At 35.4% G+C, this 27,138-nt stretch overlaps 1 protein-coding gene across 17 annotated transcripts in view; it reads right to left on the bottom strand.

Moving 5' to 3' along the window:
* The window catches only part of CEP170 (centrosomal protein 170), a 130,781-nt gene that overhangs the window by 14,265 nt on the left and 89,378 nt on the right, over positions 1–27,138 (bottom strand). For 7 of the 17 annotated variants that reach the window (XM_024976270.2, XM_024976274.2, XM_024976278.2 and 4 more), the window contains 5 exons: positions 23,925–24,074; positions 21,115–21,241; positions 17,059–18,894; positions 9,313–9,547; positions 37–214 (listed from right to left, as the gene is read on the bottom strand). In XM_024976270.2, coding sequence (XP_024832038.1) covers positions 37–214; positions 9,313–9,547; positions 17,059–18,894; positions 21,115–21,241; positions 23,925–24,074 — 2,526 coding nt within the window. 17 annotated transcript variants of the gene reach the window in all.

Below are 27,138 nucleotides of genomic sequence, written 5' to 3'. Positions count from 1 at the left end.
AAGCTAAAAGCAAAAGAAATAAAGAAAAGAAAGAACCTTATGCATCTCTCCATGAAGATCTCCTACCTCTTCTCTAGTGTCTATGGCAGAGCCGGGGGTGGTGGCAGCAGTGCTTACTGTGGTACTAGGGGCAGTGCCCGAGGAGGTCACTGAATCTATCTCTCCTGCTACATCGTTGATTTCCCGAGCAATGAGAGCGAGATCTTGGCTGATCCTGGCGATAATTTTAGAAAAGAAGTTTAATTCTTTCACACAACAGGTCTACAAACAATCACTGCAATAGAATCAGTTTTATAAGTTGTATATTTAAAGATTTGTCCTCAAAACTCCAGAGTTTCTACACGTGCCATTAACTATTTTGATATTGGAAGAATTAAAATGTTAATTCCGATATGAATCAAACTAAACCACACATAATTTATAAGCTGTCACTTTCAAATAGATGTGTTAAATGCCTGAAGTAGTGATATGTATCTTTTAAAAACACACTGTTAATGGTAATTACTAGCATTAATATATTATAGTAGTTCTTAAATTTGGGCTCGGTAAACAATTCAAAGGCCTGTGAACTTGAATGAGAAAAGCAATTACAGCTTTATTTTCACTAACCTAAATGAAACTAGCATTTCTTTCAATTACAAAGATAAGCAACAAACAACAGTGGCATTAGCAGTACCGGTGATTTTTGTCCGCAGAACTAATCACGTTATAGTTCCTATGAGTATATCACAACATTTAGTCACCACTACTTCAAAACCAGTCCATCCTAAAGGAGATCAGTGCTGGGTGTTCATTGGAAGGACTGATGCTAACGCTCAAACTCCAGTACTTTGGCCACCTCATGCGAAGAGCTGACTCACTGGAAAAGACTCTGATGTTGGGAGGGACTGGGGGCAGGAGAAGGGGACGACAGAGGATGAGATGGCTGGATGGCATCACTGACTCGATGGACGTGAGTCTGAGTGAACTCCAGGAGTTGGTGATGGACAGGGAGGCCTGGCGTGCTGCGATACATGGGGTCACAAAGAGTTGGACATGACTGAGCAACTGAACTGACTGACTTCAAAACTACTTCATTATACCCACAGCAATAACATTATACTTACTATGTTAATGAAGAATCATATACTAACTACTATATCATTTTAAAAATATTTTAAAAACTGTATTTCAATATAATTGTTTCTAATGTTTATACATTTCTGAGAGGAGCTCCCTAAGCTTCTCCAGATGGCCCCAGTGGTGTATGGTACCAAAGAAGTGAGGAGCTCTGACACAGCATAGCATTTTATGCTATCTACCATACTTTATAGTACATCACATGTCATTTGAGGGTCACAAGGTAGAAGTAGAACTTATCTAACTGATTACGAAGAAAGATGCATTTTAAGACAAAATTATTGGCTTGCTCATGACCACCAACTTAAAAGTAGCTGAGACAGGGCCAGATTCCATGTTTTGAGTTCATGTCCCTAAAGTCATTTATTTGTATTTTCAGCCACATGGACTGAAGAACTAAGTAACTGTTATCAGAGATAACTGAACATTTGCTAAGTTATGCAGCCACTACACAGGATCTCAATTTGGTTACTTCCACAGTAACCAAAAGCTTTGGAATGACAGAATATTTGTAAAGTACCTGTATAGGCTTTCCAACTCTAAAATCCAAAGCGCAAAGTAACTTTTTAACTTATGCAAAATGTGAGCTTGAAAGGCTTTCAAGGAATGGAGTAACTGCATAGAAACTTAACCACAGATTTAAAAAGAGAAGCTAACTTGAAGCTGGTGGCCCAACAGAAGCAATCTACAGTCAATTTCTTTTTATTTACCAGTAAATACTTAATGATCTGGTCACTGTGCTAGGTCCTAAGGGCTGCAATGGTGAAGAAGCAGAAACTATGACAACATTGTTAATAGGCTATTTCAGTTCAGTCACTCAGTCACGTCCGACTCTCTGGAACCCAGTGCACTGCAACACGCCAGGGTTCCCCGTCCATCATCAACTCCCACAGTTTACTCAAACTCACGTCCATCAGGTTGGTGATGCCATCCAACCATCTCATCCTCTGTCATCCCCTTCTCTTCCCACCTTCAATCTTTCCCAGCATCAGTGTCTTTTCCAATGAGTCAGTTCTTTGTATCAGGTGGCCAAAGTATTTGAGTTTCAGTTTCAGCATCAGTCCTTGCAATGAATATTCAGAACTAATTTCCTTTAGGATTGACTGCTTGGAACTCCTTTCAGTCCAAGGGACTCTCAAGAGTCTTCTCCAACACCACAGCTCAAAAGCATCAATTCTTTGGTGCTCAGCTTTCTTTATAGTTCAACTCTCACATTCATACATGACTACTGGAAAAACCACAACTTTGACTAGACAGACCTTTGTTGGCAAAGTAATGTCTCTGCTTTTTAACATGCTGTCTAGGTTGGTAATAGCTTTCCTTCCAAGGAGCAAACCTTTTAATTTCATGGCTGGGGGTCACTATCTGCAGTGATTTTGGAGCCTAAGAAAATGAAGTCTCTCAATGCTTCCATTTTTTCCCCATCTATTTGCCATGAAGTGATGGGACTGGATGACCCCGATCATCATTTTCTGAATGTTGAGTTTTAAGCCAACTTTTTTACTCTCCTCTTTCACTTTCATCAAGAGTCTCTTTAGTTCCTCTTCACTTTCTGCCATAAGGGTTGGGTCATCTACATATCTGAGGTTACTGATATTTCTCCTGGCAATCCTGATTCCAACTTGGGCTTCATCCAGCCTGGCATTTTGCATGATGTACTCTGCATATAAGTTAAAGAAGCAGGGTGACAATATACAGCCTTGATGTACTCCTTTCACGATTTGGAACCAGTCTGTTGTTCCATGCCCAGTCCTAACTGTTGTTTCTTGACCTGCATACAGATTTCTCAGCAGGCAGGTCAGTGGTTTGCATTCCCATCTCTTAAAGAATTTTCCAGTTTGTTGTGATCCATACAGTCAAAGACTTTGGCATAATCAAACAAGCAGAAGTAGAGGTTTTTCTGGAACTCTCTTGCTTTTTCTATGATTCAATGATGTTGGAAATTTGATCTCTGGTTCCTCTGCCTTTTCTAAATCCAGTTTAAACATCTGGAAGTTCATGATTCACATACTGTTGAAGCCTGGCTTGGAGAATTTTGAGCATTACTTTGCTAGTGTGTGAGATGAGTGCAACTGGGCAGTAGTTTGAACATTCTTTGGCATGGCCTTTCTTTGGGATTGGAATGAAAACGGACCTTTTCCAGTCCTGTGGCCACTGTTGAGTCTTCCAAATTTGCTGGCATATTGAGTGCAGCACTTTCACAGCATCATCTTTCAGGATTTGAAGTAGCTCAACTGGAATCCCATCGCCTCCACTAGCTTTGTTTCCTAAGGTCCACTTGACTTTGCATTAAGGTCTCCTCTGACAACCATTTTGCTTTTTTGCATTTCTTTTCCATGGGGATGGTCTTGATCACTGCCTCCTGCACAATGTCACAAACCTCTGTCCATAGTTCTTCAGCCATTCTGTCTGTCAGATCTAATCCCTTGAATTTATTTGTCAGTTCCACTGTATAATCATAAGGGATTTGATTTAGGTCATACCTGAATGGTCTAATGGTTTCCCCTACTTTCTTCAATTTAAGTCTGAACTTGGCAATAAGGAGTTCATGATCTGAGCCACAGTCAGCTCCTGGTCTTGTTTTTGCTGACTGTATAGAGCTTCTCCATCTTTGGCTGCAAATAATATAATCAATCTGATTTTGGTGTTGACCATCCGGTGATGTCCATGTGTAGAGTCTTCTCTTGTGTTGCTGGAAGAAGGTGTTTGCTATGACCAGTGCGTTCTCTTGGCAAAACTCTGGTAGCCTTTGACCTGCTTTGTTTTGTACTCCAAGGCCAAATTTGCCTGTTACTCCAGGTATCTCTTGACTTCCTACTTTTGTAATGTTTCATTACATTGCTTTACATATTATAAGGACTTACTTGGTTGCTCAGGGGTAAAGAATCCACCTTCAATGATGGAGACATGCATTAAATCCCTGGGTAGGGAAGATTAGGGCATGGCAACCCACTCCAGTATTCTTGCTTGGAAAATCCCATGGACAGAGAAGCCTGGCAGGCTACAGACCATAGTGTGTATGGACAGCCTTCAGTTGTGTCTGCAAAGAGTCAGACATGACTGAAAAAACTAAGTGTGCATATATTACAAGGAAATCCTTATCACTTAATTCTGGCCACTAAATTAAATTGGCTCTTACCAAAAATATAAAAAAACTTGTAATAAAATGTATTAAACTTACAATTTGGTTTTTTGCCATTAAGATTACCATGTATTTGTAATTTTAATCACAAATATTGAGCCTTGAAAAATATAAACCATCACTGTATTTTAAAATATTAAAAAATATACTTATGTGAAGAAGGCTGAGCACCGAAGAATTGATGCTTTTGAACTATAGTGTTGGAGAAGACTCTTGAGAGTCCCTTGGACTGCAAGGAGATCCAACCAGTCCATTCTGAAGGAGATCAGCCCTGGGATTTCTTTGGAAGGAATGATGCTAAAGCTGAAACTCCAGTACTTTGGCCATCTCATGCAAAGAGTTGACTCATTGCAAAAGACTCTGATGCTGGGAGGGACTGGGGGCTGGAGGAGAAGGGGACGACAGAGGATGAGATGGCTGGATGGCATCACTGACTCGATGGACTTGAGTCTGAGTGAACTCCGGGAGTTGGTGATGGACAGGGAGGCCTGGCGTGCTATGATTCACGGGGTCGCAAAGAGTTGGATGCGACTGATCTGATCTCTGAATAAAAATAATATATGTAAAAGATTCAGTAATAAAGCCTCTTTCCTCTTGACCTGGAAGTGTCAGATGACAACTTTGGGGTCAATCAAATCAGGGAATAAGACTCATTAGGTAGGTGTTTTATGACACATTTATTTAATAATCATTTCAATATTAAAAATAGACTACTTATATATCAGAATTATTATTCTTAGGAAAAAAGAACATTGTAAAACAATGTTTGAAATGAAAATCTGAATGAAACTTTGGTTGAGATTCTTAGGTTTCCCATATTTTAGCATTACTTGGCCAACAAAGGTCCGTCTAGCCAAGGCTATACTTTTTCCAGTGGTCATGTATGGATGTGAGAGTTGGACTATAAAGAAAGCTGACTGTCGAAGAATTGATGCTTTTGAACTGTGGTGTTGGAGAATACTCTTCAGAGTCCCTTGGACTGCAAGGAGATCCAATCAGTCCATCCTAAAGGAGATCAGTCCTGGGTGTTCATTGGAAGGACTGATGTTGAAGCTGAAACTCCAATACTTTGGCCACCTGATGCGAAGAGCTGACTCATTGGAAAAGACCCTGATGCTAGGAAAGATTGAGGGCAGGAGGAGAAGGGGACGACAGAGGATGAGATGGTTGGATGGCATCACCGACTCAATGGACATGAGTCTGGGTAAAATCTGGGAGTTGGTGATGGACAGGGAGGCCTGGTGTGCTGTGCTTCATTGGGTTGCAAAGAGTCGGACACAACTGAGTGACTGAACTGAACTGAAGAATACAACATTGATTCTGAAACTCCAATTATATCTGGAGTCTCATAAATTTAATATTATCAAATATACAGAAAACTGAATGCTCACAATTATGTTATAAATACAATCATGTTTGAGTATATACACACACCACTGTTTTCTCTGCACTCCATTTAAATATAACTAACATTTGATAGCTTACTATATGTCAAACCCTAGGTTATGCACATGCCTTGGTTTGCCAACTCTTTCAAGCTGACACTATGGTCATGTCCATTTTACACATGAAACTAGTGCACAGTTACTTACTTGTCTAGGGTCTTACAGACCACATGGCAGAGCTGGGTCTGAATTGAGAAGGTCTGATCCCAGAGTCCATGATTTTGATCATATTAGGTTATCCCTCAGAGTTCAATAATATTCTCAGTTCACTCACCACTTCCTGGCAATGTCTATGATCACAGCTTCAACTATTTTCTTTTTGTCTGACTTCCAAAACGATGATTCTAGCTCTCATGAGCTTCCTATGCTGCAGAGCTATACTCTTTCACACGTCTGTTCCAAAAGTACCTGCCGATACCTGAGTCAGCATGCCTAAAACAGAGCTTATCTTTCTTTTTGTCTTTTGTTTCTGAAGACATCCATTTCTGAGTCACCTTTACGGGTCACTCGTGCTAAAAACTACATTCTGCTCATAGGAGTTCTTAACAATATTCATTTGAACAAGCATGGAGTTATTCTGGCAATCATCAAACACTGTCAAATATTACACGTCCATATCTCCACTTATACCGTCACTAACACTATCTTAACTTAGGCCTTCAATGCCTTGCACATTAACTTCTAGAACAGATTACTAGTTAATCTCTAGGTTCTCTGCTCTCTCACACAATTCTACAAATTGCTCTTAAGAGTAACCTTCTTTTAATATAGATCTTACCATCCTTTTCAAAAATCTTAAACATAAGTCGTATATATAAAATAATATGTACTCTTCTTGGCTGGCATTCAACGTCTCCTATTATTTAGCTGGCTTAGGATTATCTTCAATTTGGTCATCTATTAACTATACACCTTTACATCTTAGACTCGGACAAACTTCACCCATCCCTTTTTTTCCACGCTATTTCTATTCTCTTTTCAACCTCCAGTAAATTCCTGTTGTAGACACCCTTTTACAAATAATTAATTAATTAATTAGGCTGTGTCAGGCCTTAGTTACAGCAAGCAGGTTCTTCCAGTTGCAGTGTTGGGATCTAGTTCCCTGCCGAAGGATCAAACCCAGGCCCCCTGCATTGGAAGCATGGAGTCCTAGCCACTGGACTACTAGGGAAGTTCAAACTTCACCCTTTCTATAACCTCTTCACCACTCTGCCCGATATCAGCTCATATCAGAACACCTTTACTTCTTTCCTCTGACTCCGAACTCTCTGAGGACACTCATGTCTAAGTCATCTTTACACTTCACTCATGCTAAATACTACGTTCTACTCATACAAGTTGCTTAAGAATTCTTTGTCGAGTGGATGGGAATTACATGTGGATGGGGATTATACAATACATGAAAAAAACTTATGCAAACATTAATTTGATCCAAAACAAAACTGCAGAGGCGTAAAGGTGCTGGCTTAGTAATATAGCTCTAAAATCTAAGCAAAAAGAGTACGACAAAGCATAAAACATTTTGTAATCAATTAAAATCACTATTATGCTTTTCAAATTTCTTAAGTGAAAGTGGTAGCCAACTTACAGAAATAAAACATGTACTTCTCACATTCTATTTAGTTTAGTTATTTGAAAATAAATTTATGCACATTAAGAAAACGTCAGTATTCTATAGAACATTAAACATCAACATTAACTTTCTTTCCTCCTATACTTCCTATCCTCCCCTCTTACTTTTTTTAATATCTTAATAAACAAAAATAAAAATACTCTCTCTTCCTGTGAGATGTATGAGTGGAAAATATACCTTGAAAAATTAAATCCCAACAGCAAATTTTATTAACATAATGCTACTAACAAACTGGAGGAAAAAGGCATAGAATCATTAGGTATTAAATAGGCTAGCCTTAGAGTACTACTACAGATAATAAAATATATACAGACAAGGGTAATAAAATACACATACTAACAAAATAAAACCAAGTGAAAATATAACAGACAGTTCTTAGTCACTTTCCCCTTTGTATCATAATTTTTTTCTGTTTAGGGACAGGGAAGTGGGTTTGGCCCAGAAGAAGGTGTTCAGTCTCCTAGTTTAGGATAGAGAGCTTAAGAGGCAAAGCCTCCTAAGAAAAAGCAGAACACTCTAGTTCCCTCGTGTACCCCTTGTGTTCATGTGGTGAGACTTCTCCATGGGGAGGAAAAAAAAATGAGACAAGAGCAAGGCCTGTTGTTGCCAGCTGTGCCCACAAGAAAAAAAATGTAGTATCAAGACTGTCTCATTGCAGGAGTTTTGTGGGCCCATAATAATGCATGGAGTGGCTTCCCAGGCGACGCTAGTGGTAAAGAATCTGTCCGCCAATGCAGGACACGTAAGAGATGCAGGTTTGATCCCTAGGTCAGGAAGGTCCCCTGGAGGAGGGGATGGCAATGCCCTCCAGTAATTTTGCCTGGAGAATCCCATGGACAGAGGAGCCTGGTGGGCTACAGTCCATGGGGTTGCACAGAGTCAGACATGACTGAAGTGACTTAGCACAATGCACAGTAATGCATGGATCCCAAAGCACATGCATGCCCATACTCTAATCAGAACTGGCTTACAATGCTTCAACAATTATTGTCATTTACATGGCCAAAAAGTAATGTTTAAGCAACACAATGAGATTAGAAGGGCATGTTCTGCAAGAACTAAAAGCAACCACAAGTGAATAGTCATTGAACAACAACAACAAAAAAAACAATAAACTAATGATCTAAGAAAAAAAAGAAACAATTCACAGAAGTCCACAGAGTAAAGAAAAAAAGATAAACATCATAAAATCATCATAAAAAATTTTAAAGGAATTTATGAATTATTATATATAATTTCTTTAATAAATGTTGTCAAGTATAAGAAAATTAGGACCTCAAGCTAAAAGCAGAAATAATTTTAGCATGTACACAGTGAAAATGTTTAGGAAACATGTGGCATACTGCAGTAAAATTTAATAACTTACAAATTTACCAAAAAACCCTAACTACTGTAACATATATTTGAATAGAGCCTCTATTAAATGGTCAAGTGCAATGTTAGGGGTTAAAAATCACATCTGCAGCAAGAATTTTACTTTTAATTATGTAATCTTAAGTTTATTATAAACATATTTAATATTCAAAATAATATTCTCATTTAATTATTAAAGGATTGTACTAACTCAATCTAATGAACTCATAAAAGTGCAAGTAATAATCTGCCTACTCTAACTCTCCCCAGAGAACGTTAGCAACATCTCTAACAAGTACACCTCTTTGGAAGGTAAAAAAATAAAAATTCTCAATTATGTAGAGCTGATACTGACCACCTTTCAAAATTATATTAATTCATCAGCGTTTCTACTGGAAATAAGAAAGGGGAGTTTACCAAAATAAATTCTTTATTATGTAAGTAGCACTTGCATTAAAAAAAAAAAAAAGGGTAATGAGTAATACTATCAACAAAACTAAAGTTCTTACTTCTCTGTGGATTTCATTTCTTGGTACAAACAAAGTAAAAGCTAATCTTATTATCAAGTTGAAACAGTAACAAATAATTTCAACTCTTAGAGATCACGGATTAAAACCAACCTGGCTATTTCTTCTCGATGGGCAGTCCAATCTCGGATGTAGTCTTCCTGCTCTTTTATCCGGTGTTTGAATGAAGAACTAGTAGGCATTGCTGACCCAGAGCTCTGCAATCGAGTCGTTTTCAGGGCTGGAGAAGTACGTAGACGGGTATGTTTAGGGGAATTACGGTTTGATCCAAATTCATCTTCTGAGGTGGAAGCATAATCAGTAGGAAAGCGCCTCCATCTTGAATTTACTAAATTAGTTTAATTATTAAAAAAAGAATTATTATGTTATCTTTTAAAAGAGAGAAAATAAAAATCATGATTTCAAAAACACCATGAGACCACACACAGCACAATTTTCAAAAACTGACATACACATAGTTTACAAAACCATTAAGTCTACTGCTCCTTAAAGATAGAAACATCATACTTTGGTGAATTAAAAACAATGAAGAATTAAGAACAATAGAGAGATCACATTTTCTGTAGCATGGTGAGTAAACAAACATTCAGATGAAAAACTGACTAATGACAAACAACTAAGCAAGCTCTATTCATAAATGTTTAACTCAGGTACTATTTAATTGCAAATATTTCTCATTTATGGATTTTTTTTTTTTTAATGACAGCAACAACAACAACAAAAATAAAATAAGGGAAAAGATTTCCTCATGCCACATGGACTTTTCAACATGGAGATGGTAAAAACCCTCTTTTCCCAACAAACAAATATGCATAATTCCTGCTGTGGAAATTATGCCTTTATGGCAGAAAAAAAAAACATTACCTCTGTCATTCAACATCCTGTTATGCTATGATTGGAAAAAATCTTTTTACACGGTAAAAACACAACAAAGCATCTTCAATACAACTCTGCTGCTTTGACATTGAAAGCATACAGGTGAAAATAGACAATGGCAATAAAACCTACAAGGAGTGAAAACCTACAAAGGTATTCTCACAACCATTAACATTTACGGCACAGGAGATACTGACAATAGTCACATTAAAGAAAGTGGTAATCACTTTCTTATTTAAGGTTAGTAAAGATTTAAAAAATGGTTTTGCAGACACATTTGAAAATCAGAAGACAAATTAATGCAGACAGATCACTACTACTGCTAATATAATAATTAAACATGCAAATAAAGTATGAAGCATAAAGAGGTTAAAAAATAGGGAAAAAATGGCTAATCTATGGAAAATTTCACAAGGGCAGGAATTATGCCTGCTTAACCACTAACAGGTTCCTAGCATTTAGCAGTGTCTGGCTAACAAATGTTTAATAAATATGTTTGAATAAATGAATTAATTCCTAGATACTGACCATTTCCTTTCCTCAAAATAGGAAAATCTAGTAAAAAAGCATGAGACGTTTTTGGTGGCTAAACCTTAGCTTCTGTTATAAGTTCCAACTGCTGTTAATATTAAGAGCTTTCTTTATCTTTCTCTTTTATAAAACAGAAGCTGACTCTAGGCTGTGTACATTGGTGAAGTCTAGAATTCCCTTATCCTACTCCACTTGAATTTTATGCCTTTCTTGTCTTTCTTTTCTTTCATAAACTTCACTTCTGCGTAAGGTTCTGTAACGCTGAGTTGGCATTCAAAAAAGATTGATAAACATTGTTCCCAGAACTGCTTTAAGAACAGAGAAATCTGTCATCAGGACTATATCATAAATCAGTGCCTACCCATTGGTCTGGATTTAAACTCTTCTTTGAGAGAATGAAAATAGGCCAAAATTTCATGGCTTTCTGTAAAAGTGTACATAAACACATATCTGGAACTCCAGGTAATTAATCAGTTTTTTTTGAAGGGATTATTAAAAATAATTTCTGATTTTAACATTAGAAGATAATTTATTAACACAAATAATACTTTTACCATGGTGGAAATTTACTAGTTTCTAGACATTTGAACTGACCCTAAGACTTGAAAACAGCTTTAGGAAAAATTAAGGAACAAGAGTAAATAAGTTTTGTTTTTTTTTTTAAAGAAACACAGCAAGGCAATTAGATATATAGCAAACAAATCTGTACCTTTTAATAAAGGTATTTCATTAAATGCTAAATGTTTTTTTTTTATTTTGTTACCCTAGAATATTATTCATAAAAGGAAATCTGTAAATAAAAAAGATCTTTTGTTAGATTAAATTTCCTGATTTTTGACTTGAAAACTATGTAACCATACCTATAACTGAAAATTGGAGAGGAGACAAAATCAGTAACAAAGAGTTTTAATAAACTGCAGAAGGTATGAAAACAGGTATTACAGAACTCAGGGTTGTTAATATGGAGGTAATTTAGAGAGAATGGCATCAATAACTGGTAGACTCCTTGAGTGGCAGAGCACATGAAAGCAGAATGAGAAAGTGAGAAACAAGGGCTAAATGTCAGGTGACATAAGTTACCAGGTGACTGTATATTAGCTGAGCCCCGTTAGAATTTAAATTGTGCAATCTAACTCTCCAGGTCAGAAAATCATTACCTTTTGGAGAAAAGAATAAAAGAAAAACTTCTTTTTCAAATGAAATTCATAAACTTTCCACCTGTTTTTTTATGTCTATCCAGAATCCAGCAAAAATACTGAAGTTTCTAAGAATAACTTTTAAAAGAGGAGAAGCAATATGGGAGCCAGGTGGGAGGTACAAATTATCGGGTGTAAGATGAGCTCAAGGATGGGGGAGACAGCCAGTATTTTGGAATAACTATAAAAAGTAAGCTTTAAAACTGCATAAAAAATGAAAAAAATAATATAAGGAAGGAGAGAAGGAAAATATAAAATAGATAGGTCATAGCATAAAATAAAAATATGATTAGTAAGTCTTCAAATAACTAAAGGTTATCTCTACCAATGGAAAGTATATCATACATGGTGTGCTATGAAGCAAAGCTTAAGTTAATCTCCGAATGAAAAATGAGACATGATGACTACTGGTGAAAGGGACTGTGAATGGGAGTTAAAGCCAGGACCTCTAACCTATTATTTGTCGAAGAAGTTCTCTCAATACCTTTGCTTTCTTAATCTTTGCTTCCAAACTATAGCAGCAATATATTTTATCTGAAGAAAAATCCCTATAATCTAACTAGCTTTTGTAGAGGAAACTTCAAGTAAAAATGTTTTTAACTTTCCCCAGTGCCTACTTATTTCATAGAATTTTAGAATAAAATGACTTTGGACATGAGCTAGTTTAAATTCTTCAATCTATACATAAAAATTGGGCCCAGAAAGGTCCTGTGACTTGCTTAAATCAAAGTTTAAGCCAGATCTACTGACACTCAGAATGCAAAACTCATTCCAAGTGCTTTAAAATTAGATAAATATTTTATTTTAAAAAATTTCAAGTTAGACTAATTAAAAAAAAAAGACATCCTAGAATTCTCATAGAATGATTGTTTTATGATTTTTACAGGGCTGAAAAAATTTTTACTTTCTTCTTGAATTTTACCCTGCTTAGATAAAATTATTTAGAGAATCAAATGTAACTATTAACTAGTAGTAACAAATGTAACTATCTCAAATATTTAGAGAATATAAATGTAACTTTATATTATTAGGCTCATTTGATATACTGGTACTAATAAGGCATTTCAGATAAATGCTTAAATTGAAAATCTGTGTTGAAGGTATCTAAAATGCCAATCTCTAAGAAGCTTCTTGGGTTGATGAAGTGCTGGACAGCACATATAGTAATATGAGAAAAAGTAAGATGGGCTTATTTTGTAGCTAACCTGAAAATTATTCTAGTTATGTTAGTTAGAAGTCTGCTCATTTTAGCTATAAAATTATACAACACTCCCTCTTGTGGAAGTAATAAACTACTACATTCATCAAGAAAATATACTATTCATGATGTCTAAATACTTTAAAAGGGGAAAAAGAGTTATTAGGATCATTTATCTGTGAGTGCTTTGATTTCTTTTACTCTTAATCAAAACTTTGCTGACATCAAAACACATCATTATCTACAGATGTAACAAATAAATTTCAGAAGACAAACACTACATTTTTATACCTAGATAAAAAATGGCAACCCACTCCAGTATTCTTGCCTGGAGAATCCCAGGGACAGGGAAGCCTGGTGGGCTGCCATCTATGGGGTCACAGAGAGTCGGACACGACTGAAGTGACTTAGCAAAAATACTTTTGTGGGAAATTAAGCCACAAACATGTTTAATATGTCTGAGCATGTAACAATAAGATCATGGTGTTCTGTATTGGTCTTTGACTTGGGAAGAAATAACTCAACCCATGCATGTCCAAGAGTTAACATCATCATCTATAAATTTTGAGGATTAGAATCAAAATGGGAAAGCAAAAAGTCTAAAAAAATTTTAAGGACATTAACATGATTTTTGAAAATTTTAGAATGTATACTTAAAACATAATGAAAACCAACTGCCTTACTTTGATAATTCAGGGTGAAAGTGAAAATCAGTCACACAGTTGTGTTCGACTATTTGCAATCCCATGGACTGTAGCCTGCCCAACTCCTCTGTCCATGAAATTCTCCAGTCAAGAATACTGGAGTGGGTTGCCATTTCCTTCTCCAGTGGATCTTCCTGATTGAGGGATCAATACAGGTCTCCTGTACTGCAGGCAGATTCTTTACCTACTGAGCCATTGGGGAAGCCTTACTTTGGTAATTCAGGGTACTTAGTTTTAAATATATCTTATTAAATATATTAAATAAATCTGGATATTCAATATAACTTCATATTGAAGGATCATTGAAAAAAATTTTGAAGGGTTGGTGAGGGCGGGGGGTGGACTAAACTCCTAAAAGCATATTACATCAGAATTAAAGAAGCATAGAAGAAATCTTACTCTTAATTTTGCCAAATACAAGATTTCCATTCTATTTTTATCATAGTCATTTCTTGGAAAAGCTTTTTCGTAACATAGGCTAAAATATATAATTTGAAGCTTTACAGAATTATTTTTATGTATTATAGTTTGGATAATTTCACAGGTTCCAGGGTCAGGCATTTTTAAGATTTTTAAAAGTTTATAGTGTGCTTAGCAACGCTGACAAGGATGGTTTCACATTCTTTTAACTATTTCAAAAGCTAAGAATTTTTATTTCCTTTCTCCATTTAAGATTTATAATTATATTAAGTAGAAATGTTGTAATTACTATTTACCACATGTAACTATTTTAGTATGTTACCACTGACTGAAAGATCCAGGTCATTGTCCTAGATAGGATATAAAACTGGAAAATAGGCATCTTAAAAGAATCTGAATATATAATCCTGGACCACAATGTGGCTTTAGGCTCAAAAGGTGGGCAAGAGAACATGAACTTGGTAGAACATCATAATTAAAAGATTATAGTGAATAATACCAAAATATTTATATTGTATACTGGTTGTATATATACTCCTGATAATAATGCAATAGCCTAGCTGTCCTCTGGAAGTCTGCATGTAAGTGGAGTCTGTTTCTCAGAGCTGGACTGATTGTGGGAGGAAAAGCAATAGGCTGGGAATTAAATGCCTTGGATTCACAACCTGTTCTTGATATATCTATGTGACCAGGCAGGTTATTCCAAATCTTGGCTTTAGTTCTCTAAACTGAATAACCCTTCGAACTATTAAATTCAATGATGTTAATTATTTAATATACTGCTAGTAAGTTTGAAGAAGGCCAAAGTCACATACCTCAATCTGCCCTAGGAAATTTCATTAAGTAATTCAAGGTAGTTTTTGGACACAGAAAGATGCATGTTTACCAAGTTCTGTACTCAAAGAAGAAGAAAACAAAATACAGGCTAAAATATAGAATTTGAAGACATATTTAAAGACATCATACACATATATATAAGGACATATATATATTTTATATATATATATATATAGCATCTTATAGCTGTTTCTTAGACTTGCTAGAAATAGTCATATTTGGTTTGCATCTCAATAAGTCCCTCTGTTAAACATTGAGAATAAAATCAGATTACTCATGTGTTAAGAGCTAGACAACTAATACAGAAGGAAGAGTTATCACGAGTTTCATGCTACATGGTAATGTACAACGTATGTTAAGACAGAAGAGCACTTAAACGTTTTCATGTACTTAAATAGACTTGCGGTGAGGAAACAAGCACTGTGGCAGAAGAAACCGAATCAGAGTGCACACGGCAGAATGCAGCACAAAGGCAATGTGAACCGAAGCAGCAGAGCCACGAGAACACCAGGTAACAACATGGGGTAAGCTAAGTCAAGTGACAGTAGTTTTAAATACTTGGCAACACACCTATTAGCCACCAACCAAAGTCTGAAGTGTAGAAACAAGGAGAACAGGGGTAATAATCGAAATGTCACCTATTCTTTCGGAATCTAGACTCTATGTTATCTATCCTCAGCTACACCCATGATGATTACCATCGCCTCACCCACAGCCCAGGAGACGGGAATGTGAATGGAGTGGAGGAGAGCAGCAGTGAAGAGAAGAGAGGAGGAACAGAAAATGAAAAAAATAACACATGCAAAGTACCACTGGTTTGGGGTTTTGTAGGCTGAATTGTGACAGGAGTAAAAATTTAAAAGAAAAGACTGCATACCAACTTTCCCTTTACTCTTCACTCAAGATTTAGGGCTCACTTAGGTAACCAACAAAAATAAATCTTTAAGTCCTTTAACAGCTGGTTTCCCCTCAACTGTCCTTTTTCAGCCACACCCACATGAGGCTGATTATGAAGTAATAAGACCATGTTTACAGGATACACACAAATATCTGTCTTGCTACTCTTTGGTCACACATGTATTCTCACTGGCTACAGCTCTGAAAATAAAGTATATACACAGACGAATATGCCAGAGGCAGTTAATTCTGGTGGGAACAAAGTAGCTCTTGTCATTATCACAATCAGTGACAGCTAATTACTACAGTTAAATGATATGATGGCACATTATGAGGTAATGCCCATAACCAGTTAAATTTCTATAGCCCAATTTTGCCCATGTGCTTAGTGACTGTCTCATGAATCCATCTTCTTCCACTGAAATAAATTAAAGGATTAGTTTCTGCCCACCCCAATCATAAATCGATTTAACTTAATAAAAATTAGACATTTCAAAATAAACAGGAAAAGAGTAAAACTCATTTTTCATTTAGTTCTGAAAGGAGTAACAAAGAGTATACTACTGTTCTTCAGATTCACAAGAACTTAGAATTATGTTAGGATATTTAAAAGTTGAACATGTTTTCAGAAACACAATATTCATTTTTATTATATAGACCAGATAATAATTCCTAATCTAATTCTGACAAACAAACCCAGATATCGCACCAACTAGACAATTAAAATTCCCAAATTGGTTCAATATACTTCAAATTTTGAATTCACTATTTTGTACCGGGACTTTAACTGGAAGTGTATATAACTTCTGACTTTTCCTCCTAGTGGCTCAGATGGTAAAGAATCTGCCTGTAATGCAGGAGACCTGGGTTTGATCCCTGGGTCAGAAAATCCCCTGGAGAAGGGAATGGCAACCCACTCCAGTATTCTTGCCTGGAGAATTCTATGGACAGAGGAGCCTGGCGGGCTACAGTCCGTGGGATCACAGAGAGTTAGACACAACTGAGCAACTGACACTTCACTTTCAAGCTAACTAAAGTCACTTTTTAAGGAACAAAACTCTCTATAGTATAATCTTTCTGCTGAAAAATTTGGGAATCAACACTAACAGTTTTTCAAAGAAGAAGTCCCAAAACATAAAAGAAATACACTAATACTATAAAAAGTCTGGATCCAATTTACCTGAAGGAGAGCCATGTGCTGAGGTCATACTTTTGACCTTGGAGTCGGATAGTCGAGAGATACTGTTAGCTCTAATTCTAGGAGAAAATTTATCTGAAGGTACTAATCTGGCTCCACTTCTAATGATGGCTTCTGCGGTCCGTGAAGAGGCACTACTTCTAGAGATCGTCGCTTCAGAGTCACTGCGAGCCGATAATGAGCCAAGCCTTGTTCTACGAGGCTGAGCCAACAAGTCAATCCTAGAAATGTTACGCCTTCCTGTGGGAGGTTTGGATGTCGAACTTGTTGTGGACACTTCAGAAGCAACAGATGCTTTGTCAGCATCAGCAAGTTCACTGTCTGAAGCTTCACCAAGTCGGGCTCTACGCAAGAGGGAAGTCCTGGTAGGTCGTGGCCTTGGCAGAGTGGTGGATTTACTGGATGAGCCAGGTGCTCCGGGAGAAGTCTTGGATTTAGTTACTTTACTTCCTTCCAGTTTGGAATGTGCATGCTCATCAGTTGAGGTAAATGGAGTCCTTCCATGAGATTTACAAGAGTAAGTTTCCTGGTCAGATGACATAACATCAGAGATGGCCGAGTGAGGTACACTAGAGGTCTGGTCATCATCTGTTAAATCTACTGAAGGCTGCCTTATTCTTCCACTGGACTGCACAAATTTACGACCCTCTGCCCGAGAACCTATATCTGCGGAACGACTTTTTGTTTTTTTTTCAATTTTCTCCCTAGCACCCGAAGATGATGATTTTGCAACATCTTTGGAAGGAGAACCTGTGGAACACCTATCTTTATAGAGACTAGTGAAACTCTTTCGCTTTTGGGTTGACTTTCTTTCAGTCTCTCCAGTAACCAGACTGATGGTACTAGCTGTGTCCACATCAGATTCGGGTGAAATGGAGTTGTCTCTGTTATAACTGGGAGTATCTGGGCCTTCGTCAGTTTTAGTATCTTCACGCAGTTTAGCTTCTAGAAAAGCCATTACTGCTTCTGTGTCTTTTAGAATAAGGGTTGTGTCCATACTAGAATCAGTATCCATGGAATCACTTCTTTCTCTTATTCTGCTGGCTGTTGTTAATGCTAAGGAAGGGGGTGTTGATGAAGGCTGTTTATTTATATGGGGGATAAGTTCTATGGGTATGTTGGGGCTAGGTTTTTCTATAGTGAAGCTTCCTTGTCGCACTAATGACTTGGAAGATTCCTTCTTGTCTCCTCCCTTTGAAGTCTGACTTTTCAGAATTTCCTCAGCTTTTCTTCTCTTACCCTCGTTTTGTACTGCTCTTTCTCCTTTGCCTGCAGAAAGTCCTGGAATTTTTTCTTGAGGCTGTGACTCCTGCTTAAAAGACTCCTCCCTACATCTATCTATCTGACCTGCAATGTTTTTTGAAGAAGATAATTTAGTAGGTGTCCACTGTGCCTGTTCCTTTTGTTCTTGTTGCTGGATTTTAGCTAATGTTTGCTTTACCAAAGAAGTTTCCTTATCAGTTTCACTTTTCTCCTTTCCAGAGTAAGAGCTGCCTAAGTGAAGCAGGGTTTTGCTATCTCCACCATTTTTAAGAGTCTCACCATTTACCGCCCTGTTTATTTTACTCAAGGCTCTGTCAGTGTCTTGCTTATCTTTCTGGTATACCTGGGCAGGTGCTTCTTTCTCCTGAAGCTCCGTGTCTTGCTTTTCTCCTATCTCTGACCTCTGTGCTAAAACCTTTGCTCTGGAGCTCTCAAGAGACTTTTCTTCACTTGGAAGCTGGGGAAGGGTTCGTCTCCTTCTCTCTCCCTGACTAGCCAAGGAAGCTGCTGAGCCAGTACTTCTCAGTGAAATGCCAGATTCACTGATATCTGTATCTATAAAAGAAAACAACAAATAAGGAACTTACTAGGGCAAGAAAGTGAAAATAAAACAAATGTCATATTACCTTAGATTTTGAAGTTAAGAAATGGCTTAAGTATAAAGTAAAATTTTGAAGAAATAAGCCAACATTGTGGCAGTATAATTTAAAAAGAAAATGCAACACTGAGATGCACAAATAGGTACATTACTAACAGGAGTCAAGAGAGCAAATTTTATGAGATGAAAATTAGGGTCATCTTATCTTAAACCTATGGGGTCGCAAAGAGTCGGACACAACTGAGCGACTGATCTTATCTGATCTGATCTGATGGGAGAGAAGTTCACATTCTTGCTTTTGTGACTTGTCCCATCTGTGAAATTTCACTCACAAAAAATGGACTCTGCATAATATATATAGAATTGTAAAAATAATCTCTAATAAACAGTTTATTTGCTATACTTTGAATTACATAGTAAAGAATAATAATGTACCTAATTTTTAATAGCATCATTATCTACTGAAAGAATGACAAGTCTGGATTTTCTAAGTAAAACAGAAAAAGTAGAACTTTAACAATGTTTTCTAAAAGAAAAAATTCAAAGCTAATTAAAAGATTTTTAACAATTATAAGAACGGAAAAAGGTGACAGGACTTGTCATAATTTCACAAACTGAGTTATTTTTAAATTATGATCTTCTGGTATATTAAAGCCTCAAACTGAGAAGTTGATGGGAAAATATATAACTTCAACATTTCCATGTGAGAGACTTTGAGAATATTACTTAAGGAGGACTTTCCTGACTGCTAATAAATGAAATGTATTTCTGAGAAAAGGGATCTTTTTAGGGAAATATAAATTAACATATAAAGCATTTAAATCTTTTGGGTATAAGTGGAAAAAAGATACTAGATATAGCTTCTGTGGTCATCCCTTTATAATTTTAAAATTTTAGCATCTAAATTTCAAAGCAATACTATGGCTATAATGTAGGAAAATACTGAATAACTTACTAATGTAACTTTAATTTAGCAAATGATCATGTTATTTGGTTATGTCTTATCTCTGCAGTATTACTTGAAGCACTAAACTTATTTAGTTACAGCTATTTTATCTTTTTGTACTTTCCTAGCATTCTCACACTGTCCTGGCTCCTAACACACACTCAATGAATATATGACAAGAACATTTTAGGATATAAGTAGATTTACCAGTTTATCTAAGTAAGCTCATTTAGAATATGATGAAACAGGAACAAAATAATGAAGGCCAAGTATTATTAATTTTTATAACAAGGGTAGAATTTTGCATTCCACAGCTAATAATACTTTGATAATGATTCTTTATAAATTTCTCTAGCCTGACTTGCTTTTTTGTTCCTCAAACAGTAATCAGTTTATGTGAACCAATCTGAAAATTATGCTGTCTTTCCAAAGATTTTTGGTAATATTAAAAATTACTTCTAATTTTTATGATAAATTATACAGCTTTTCTAGTACACTGCTGTGTACCTTGCTCAAATATTTGCTGACTAATTAATGTTTACAAAATTCCTAAAAAGATTTTTGGTTGCCACAATAAACACAAAATAAATTTCTATTTCAACTTCTAGCGATAACACAGCTAAGAAAATAGATAAAAAGCTACATACAAATTCTCCTGAGGGTTTTATTTTTAATGAAGAATGTAATGAACTGAATCTAATAATAAAATCATAAGAGGCATAATTTGTTTTTTTAAAGAAACTTTATATTTCAGTTCACAGAAATATAGTAAAAAGGTAGTAATAAAAATCATATTACACATTTGCAAAAGATGTATGTAATAAATTAAGTTGTACTAAGTAAATTTTCTTCATAGAACATATGGAAAAAAGTGGTATTTAAATATTTGATGTGTTAGTAAATGCAACAGTTTGGAACTGTATTAGGCTTATTTTTAAATTTTCACATGTATATATGTTATATACATATAGTCATATGTAAGTTTTTGTGAGTACACACACACACACACACACACACACACATATGCTTCATCTACAAATTACCTCTATTTTCAGTTAGGGTTATTAATGATATCTGCAGTTTTAGTGAAAATAAAATCTATATATAGTAGCTTGAGAGTATGTGAATATATTTATTTAGGTTTAATTCACTTCTCACTACACAGACTTAGCTTATAATATTTTAAAAACTGATGTATGGCTCACAAAAAAAAAAAAAGGAAAGAAAATACCATGCTCTAAAGGAACAGGTACAGACAACTCCATTATTCTTTCTTCTTGATCATGCCTCGTATGATTGGCAGCCAAACTAGCCCATTGTGAAACCCAACGCTTGTTTCCAGACGAAGATGTACCTTCCTAAAGGAGAGAAATAAAAGAACGAAATGATCTAGTCTGTCAAGCCTGTTCTCATGTTCAGAGAATTTCATTTATTCATTAAATTCCCTTTAACATATCATATAAAGCAATATTTAAACCTCACATTGATATATTACCATTTGTTATATTTCCTTATATATAAAGATTTTCTAGGGCATGCATCTCTTTTAACTACAAGATTATTACTGTGAATGTAGTAAAATTTTCTGTACTTATTAAGCACTAACAATGGTACTAAAATAAACTCTTAGAGCTTAAAATTTACTGCTGCTAAATAAAAGGTGTACTACAATAGCTTCATGGCTACCACAGCAAAGTTAGTTCTACTCCAGTCTATAGAACAGAGAGTCTAAGACCTATTTCTAAGTTGTTCTTCAGTCCTTTAAATGTTTCCATGAATCAGACTGGTTCCACACTCTCAGGGCATATTCAAAACTGCCAGGTCATGTCTTCAGGGATTTCAAATACAAGCCCAAAGCTTTAGGTTTCTTTCTACAATACGTATTTCCAGAAGAAGCTAAAAATCACTCAAATCTTTAAGAATTTTTGTATAACCAGTCTGAACATAGACCTCTCCCATCTAGATGTGTCTTTAAGGCAAATGATTAGTGTGAAACAGAATTTAATTCATGATATGGTTCCATATATATGGATTATATATTGATAATTCTTAGGCCCAGGTCAGTCTATGTATTTAAGATGGAAGATCTAGGTGTATAGAAAAAAATGTTTCCTCACTAGAAATTTAAGTCAATGCTCAGTACTGAATCTGTAATGATAACTAAGAATTGAAAGGTCTGATCAAATTTTATTCTGAATTATCTCAGAAAGCATTTTATTAAAAGTGTCAAATGACAGTTGAAAAACTGATAAATTCATAAGACTATATACTATATGATTTCAAAAATAATGGATTGAAATAGTAAGTTGCATACAAGTGACATACATACAATAAAGCCTAAAGTTACCAAAGCCTGCTGAACCTTTGAATTCCCGCCAAGATTTTGTGGGAGTTGTTCACAATTCTTAGACTGAATGAGGTACCAGAGACATTCACATCATTCTAGGAATACCCACAACAGAATGGGTTTCAAAGACACACATTTATGTAGATCCATTCTGTGAAGACTGTTCTAATGGCTAGTTTAGGTGGTTCCTTCAAAGGCAGGTACATACTTGGGCTATATATAAATTTACTTGGCATGGGCTGAGGGGATAACGAGGAGAAGAAGGAGTCCAACAAGTTCACAGTCACCAGCACCCTTTCGAAATTAATCAGAATACCAAAACACTGCTTTGAATAAGTATCACTTGCTTTCAATAAGTAAATTAAGCATCTTGAAAAACATCAAAATAAAATTGTTTTGACAGTTTTCAGGAAATAGCAGACCATAAAGGGAAAAATTCTATATTAATAAGCAAATATATATCTGAATTTAGTTGACTACAAAGAATACATTTCACACAAATACTTCATTTATATTTTATTTATACCTTAGGATTTAATTTATATTTAATATATATTTACTATTTGTATATTTTAAATTAACTCATTTTTAGAAAGGTAACATGATGAATAAGAGAAAGGGTTAACACATCAAAGCTCTTTAAGGTTCAAATTCTGGCCTCACAAGGTATGAGTTTTAAGACCCTGACCAAGTTAATTTCTACAAACTTCAGTTTCATTATTTGTAAAATGGTATGCAGAAAGCTTCCAATGAATGTTAGATCTTGTCAGTTGAATAAATTATAATACTTCTCAGTCATATTTTTTTACATTTCTTCCAATATATTAGTGTACAATGAAATTCTAATAACATTTGTAGTAAAGGGATAAACATTTGTTGACTGCAGAAATCTAAGACAATTACTCTGCTGGGTACTTTCTATCCTTCATATCCTTCCCTGTAAATGGGTTTTAGAAAAATACCACTTGCATAGATAAGAAAACTGAAGATGAGAAGAGAGGAAATGACTGATTTTAAGGTTCCCTGTTAGACACGGCAGTTCTAGGATCTGTACTCAGGTGTTAGAGGCTCTACTATGCTGCACTGACTCCGTGACTATCAACCAAGCCACCCTTTCTAGTTGCATCCTGGGATGCACTACAAGGGCACTTATTTAGGTTTGTAAGTTGTATGTATCAGGCACAACCTTGCATGATAGATCTTTCCATTCCAAATACATGACCTTCTAGTAAGTATATGTAGTGTGTGTATACATATATATACACACACTTTATCTCAATGTCAGAGATAGTGAGCATATAGCTCATTAACTGCTAACTGAAATTTAACATTCTCACTGACTGACAAAAAAAATATTATGGTGTTTTACAAGAGGATATATTAACTGCTTAAAATAATATACAGCTGACCCTTGGAAAAAAGTGAGGGCCGAGGGGGAATAAGAGCTCCAACTCACTGTGAAGTCAAAACTCCATGTATAATTTTTCAGGTGGCCCTCTGTATCCATGGTTCCCAATCCTTGGAGTCAACCATGGATCATGTACTACTGTAGTATGTATTTAGTGAAAAAACAAATCTGTGTGACAGTGGAACTGCGCAGTTCAAACCCGTGTGGTTCAGGGGTCAACTGTAATTAACAAATGATAAAAATTTATATTTTGTGCATGTAAAAAATGTGAGGAAGATGTGTATACCTCTGAGTTGTGAAATCCAGGTGTACTCAGTGGTTTTCTTTCTTCCATTACTACTGCAGCAGAACTGAGAGCCCAATCTTTTACCAGATCTTTATGTTTTTCATTGATAATAGGCCTATTATAATCTTGATTGTCATCTACTCCAAATACCTAGGAGGAGAAAATTATTTTATAAATGAGATTCTGAGTAGCAGATTAATATGTGAGCATTATCAGTAACTTAAGAGGCAAAAAATAGTATTTTAAGTTAATTTTATAGGTAAGTTCAATAATGACAGAAACTTGTTTAATGATAGGGTAACATCCAATAGGAGTAACAGCTGGAGATGAAAACAGGGCAGTGGTAGCTCATGTAAATGTAACTAACCTTTTTAAACATTTAGCAAATGTACCATTTAATAATAAATAAGAGATATTCAGGATATTACATTTGCTTTGTTAAAAGATGTTAGTAATGTTAAGCATTTTAAGATGCCAAGTGTTAGGACTGAGTACCACACCACTTTAGCTTGTCTCTGCTTTTGAGAAGCATGCTGGAAGCTTAAAGCTTATGGTCGATTTTATCTGTTCCTTCCCTAACAAGTGCTTAATATTTACATACATGAATTAAATTTATACATATAATTTTCTCAGGTAGTAAATAACAGATTTTACTGTATGATCTTTGTATAAAATATACTATAATTCTTAAACTTTGTGTACAGTAGAACATAATTTTTAAACTTAAAGGCCTTTGTTTGAAATGCAGATTCCTGAGTCTGTTCACACAGGTTAGTATTTTCAATAAGAAGGCTGTCTGTAGTCAACACTTCTGAAATATTCTAAACACAGAGACCAACAATCAATCATGTACCTTTAAGGGCAGTTACCTGAGTCTTACTCATTTATTGGCATAACTAAGGCTTTGAATTGACTGGGAAAAGTTTATAATTATATGAACTTTAACACCATTTTACTCTTAAGTCTACTTGGTTGCCAATGGTTATTATTTATAGGTATTAGTTGTGGTTCTAATTATTAAAATGAAGAATGGTAACATGTGCTTGAATTAGCACTTTGTAGAAGAGAGCTTTAGAATAAAATCAAAGAGCCTTCATTTTCTACAAAAATGGAAAAAAATCTTTAAGTTAAACTATTTTCTAGAAAACTTTTTAATGATATGCTACTTTTTAATTGTAGCTGATAAATTCTGAAGTCTACATTTAGTAAAGCAAATACCAAATTTGCAAAATTCACTGAACTTGGAAATGTTACCACTAGATGTCATTACTTAATATTTAATTCAAATGTAACTGTACAGTTCTCAAGAATTATGATATAATATTCTGTTGAACCACTCAATATTCAAATATTCTTTGCTTTAAGAGAAAACTGGGTATTATTCTTTGACTATTAAATCAAATATGAATTTTTTTTAGTATACAGAAGGGAAAAAACAAACCCATTTCATTTTGCCAAACAGCAGAATTAGCAAGTTTAACAAGAATAGCAGTAAAACATACTAAAAGATCTTTCCATGTGCTCTGCCTTCAACTCCACTTGTAAAGAAGAAACCAGACCTACTAAGTTATGCATGACTACCTTAAAATTTTAAAATTATCTCTAACTCAAGTCACTGAATTCCACATTTACTGAAGCTTATTTCCTTATTTGCATAATCACACAAAAAAATTACAACCCAAGTTTTTGAGAAAAAGATAAAAATAATCACATGTGATTACTTGTATGTTGTATCTCTCTGGCACATTAATATAAAATTTACCTTCAGTTAATTTCTGATTTGATGATATTTAATTCTAATCCATACTTGAAATGGACTTCCAAAACTTTGATTTCCTTAAATATCTAAGCATCAGCAGTTCCGAATCTATTAAATCTCTTCAAATTGCTTCTGACGCTATTTTGAAATAATAATGAAAGACACAGACAGAGAAAACTAACGTTTTTAGGGAGGGGGACTGAAGCTGTATAGAAAGTGTAGTCACATGACTTCCTACAGATTCCTCTTAAAACATCAGAGATATTAACAGCTAAACATATATCTGTCAGACAAGTAGCAATTGATTGATATTTTCCAAACAAGTAATACGGCCTGAAGTAGTGCTTGCTGTATGAGCAAGGAAGCCTTCAAAGTTCATACCTATATTTTTGATAGTTTTGAAAAATTAATGATACTAGTAACTAGTTCAGCTTGAAATCTAAATTGTCATTTTCATGTCTCAGTATAAAAAATCTACAACTTTCATGTGAAAACACAGAAGACAGAAAGGGCTATACTGTGTACGTTAAAGCTATAGTACTTTTCACATCTAAAAAAGTACATACAATCTGACACGCATACAATAACTTAAACACAACTTGAAGGCTCCTCAAAGCAGAGACCAAGCTTGCTAGATTTTCTCATCTTTTCATTCTAGATTTTGTCCCCAGGTGATCGTCACTGAAATCACTAACTGCAAACAGTTACTCAACCTATCTGTACTTTCTCCTCCTAGATGGTTCAGTGATATGACAAACACACTATGCTAACCTAGGCACATGAATCTTTTCTCTTCCCCACTACGCAGGGCTCAATTAAACCCCCAGACCTGATAAAGTACAAAATCAGGGTGCCTCTCATTCAGCTAGAAACTTTTTTAGATTAGAAGTCTAAAGGGAGAAAAAAACAAAGAGCAGATATCTGTCCAACTTTTGTATTTCCTAAGTAGAATCCTCCTCCTAAGTTTGTCAGTTTTTAATTTTTCCAAAGGGCATGGAGAAGGAGCAGGAGTGGTATGGGAACAGAAAACTTCTTTTTCAACTTGTACTCTCTGTGCTCTGTGGTACTGGCAGTTTAAAAATTATTTATTTACCTTAGGGGCTGGGAGTGTTTTCATGTATTCTTCCCTATAATTCCCTTGATCCAGACAGATGCATCTCTATATGAGGGAGTGACTTGTGACTCCTCTAGGAGCCTCTAGGTTTAGGGTAAGAAGACAGAATTAGGGAACATGTTCTCAATCTTTTCCTTTGAATATGTACACGTGATATGTAGCATCTCACTTTGGTATTTCACAGCTATTTTGCATTGGCTACTTTAAATAGTCTTAACAACCTGCTACTGAGGTATGGTAACATTATTTGTAGGTTGTTGGGTTCACCACCATAGGGCATTTAAAAAATAAACAAACAAACTATATATAAGCTCAGTTGCTCAGTTGTGTGCAACTCTTTG

The sequence above is a fragment of the Bos taurus genome, chromosome 16 (assembly GCF_002263795.3).
Source record: "Bos taurus isolate L1 Dominette 01449 registration number 42190680 breed Hereford chromosome 16, ARS-UCD2.0, whole genome shotgun sequence".
NCBI classification, from domain to species: domain Eukaryota; kingdom Metazoa; phylum Chordata; class Mammalia; order Artiodactyla; family Bovidae; genus Bos; species Bos taurus.
Note: the sequence above shows the minus strand (reverse complement) of the source record. Positions and strands in the feature narration are given on the sequence as shown.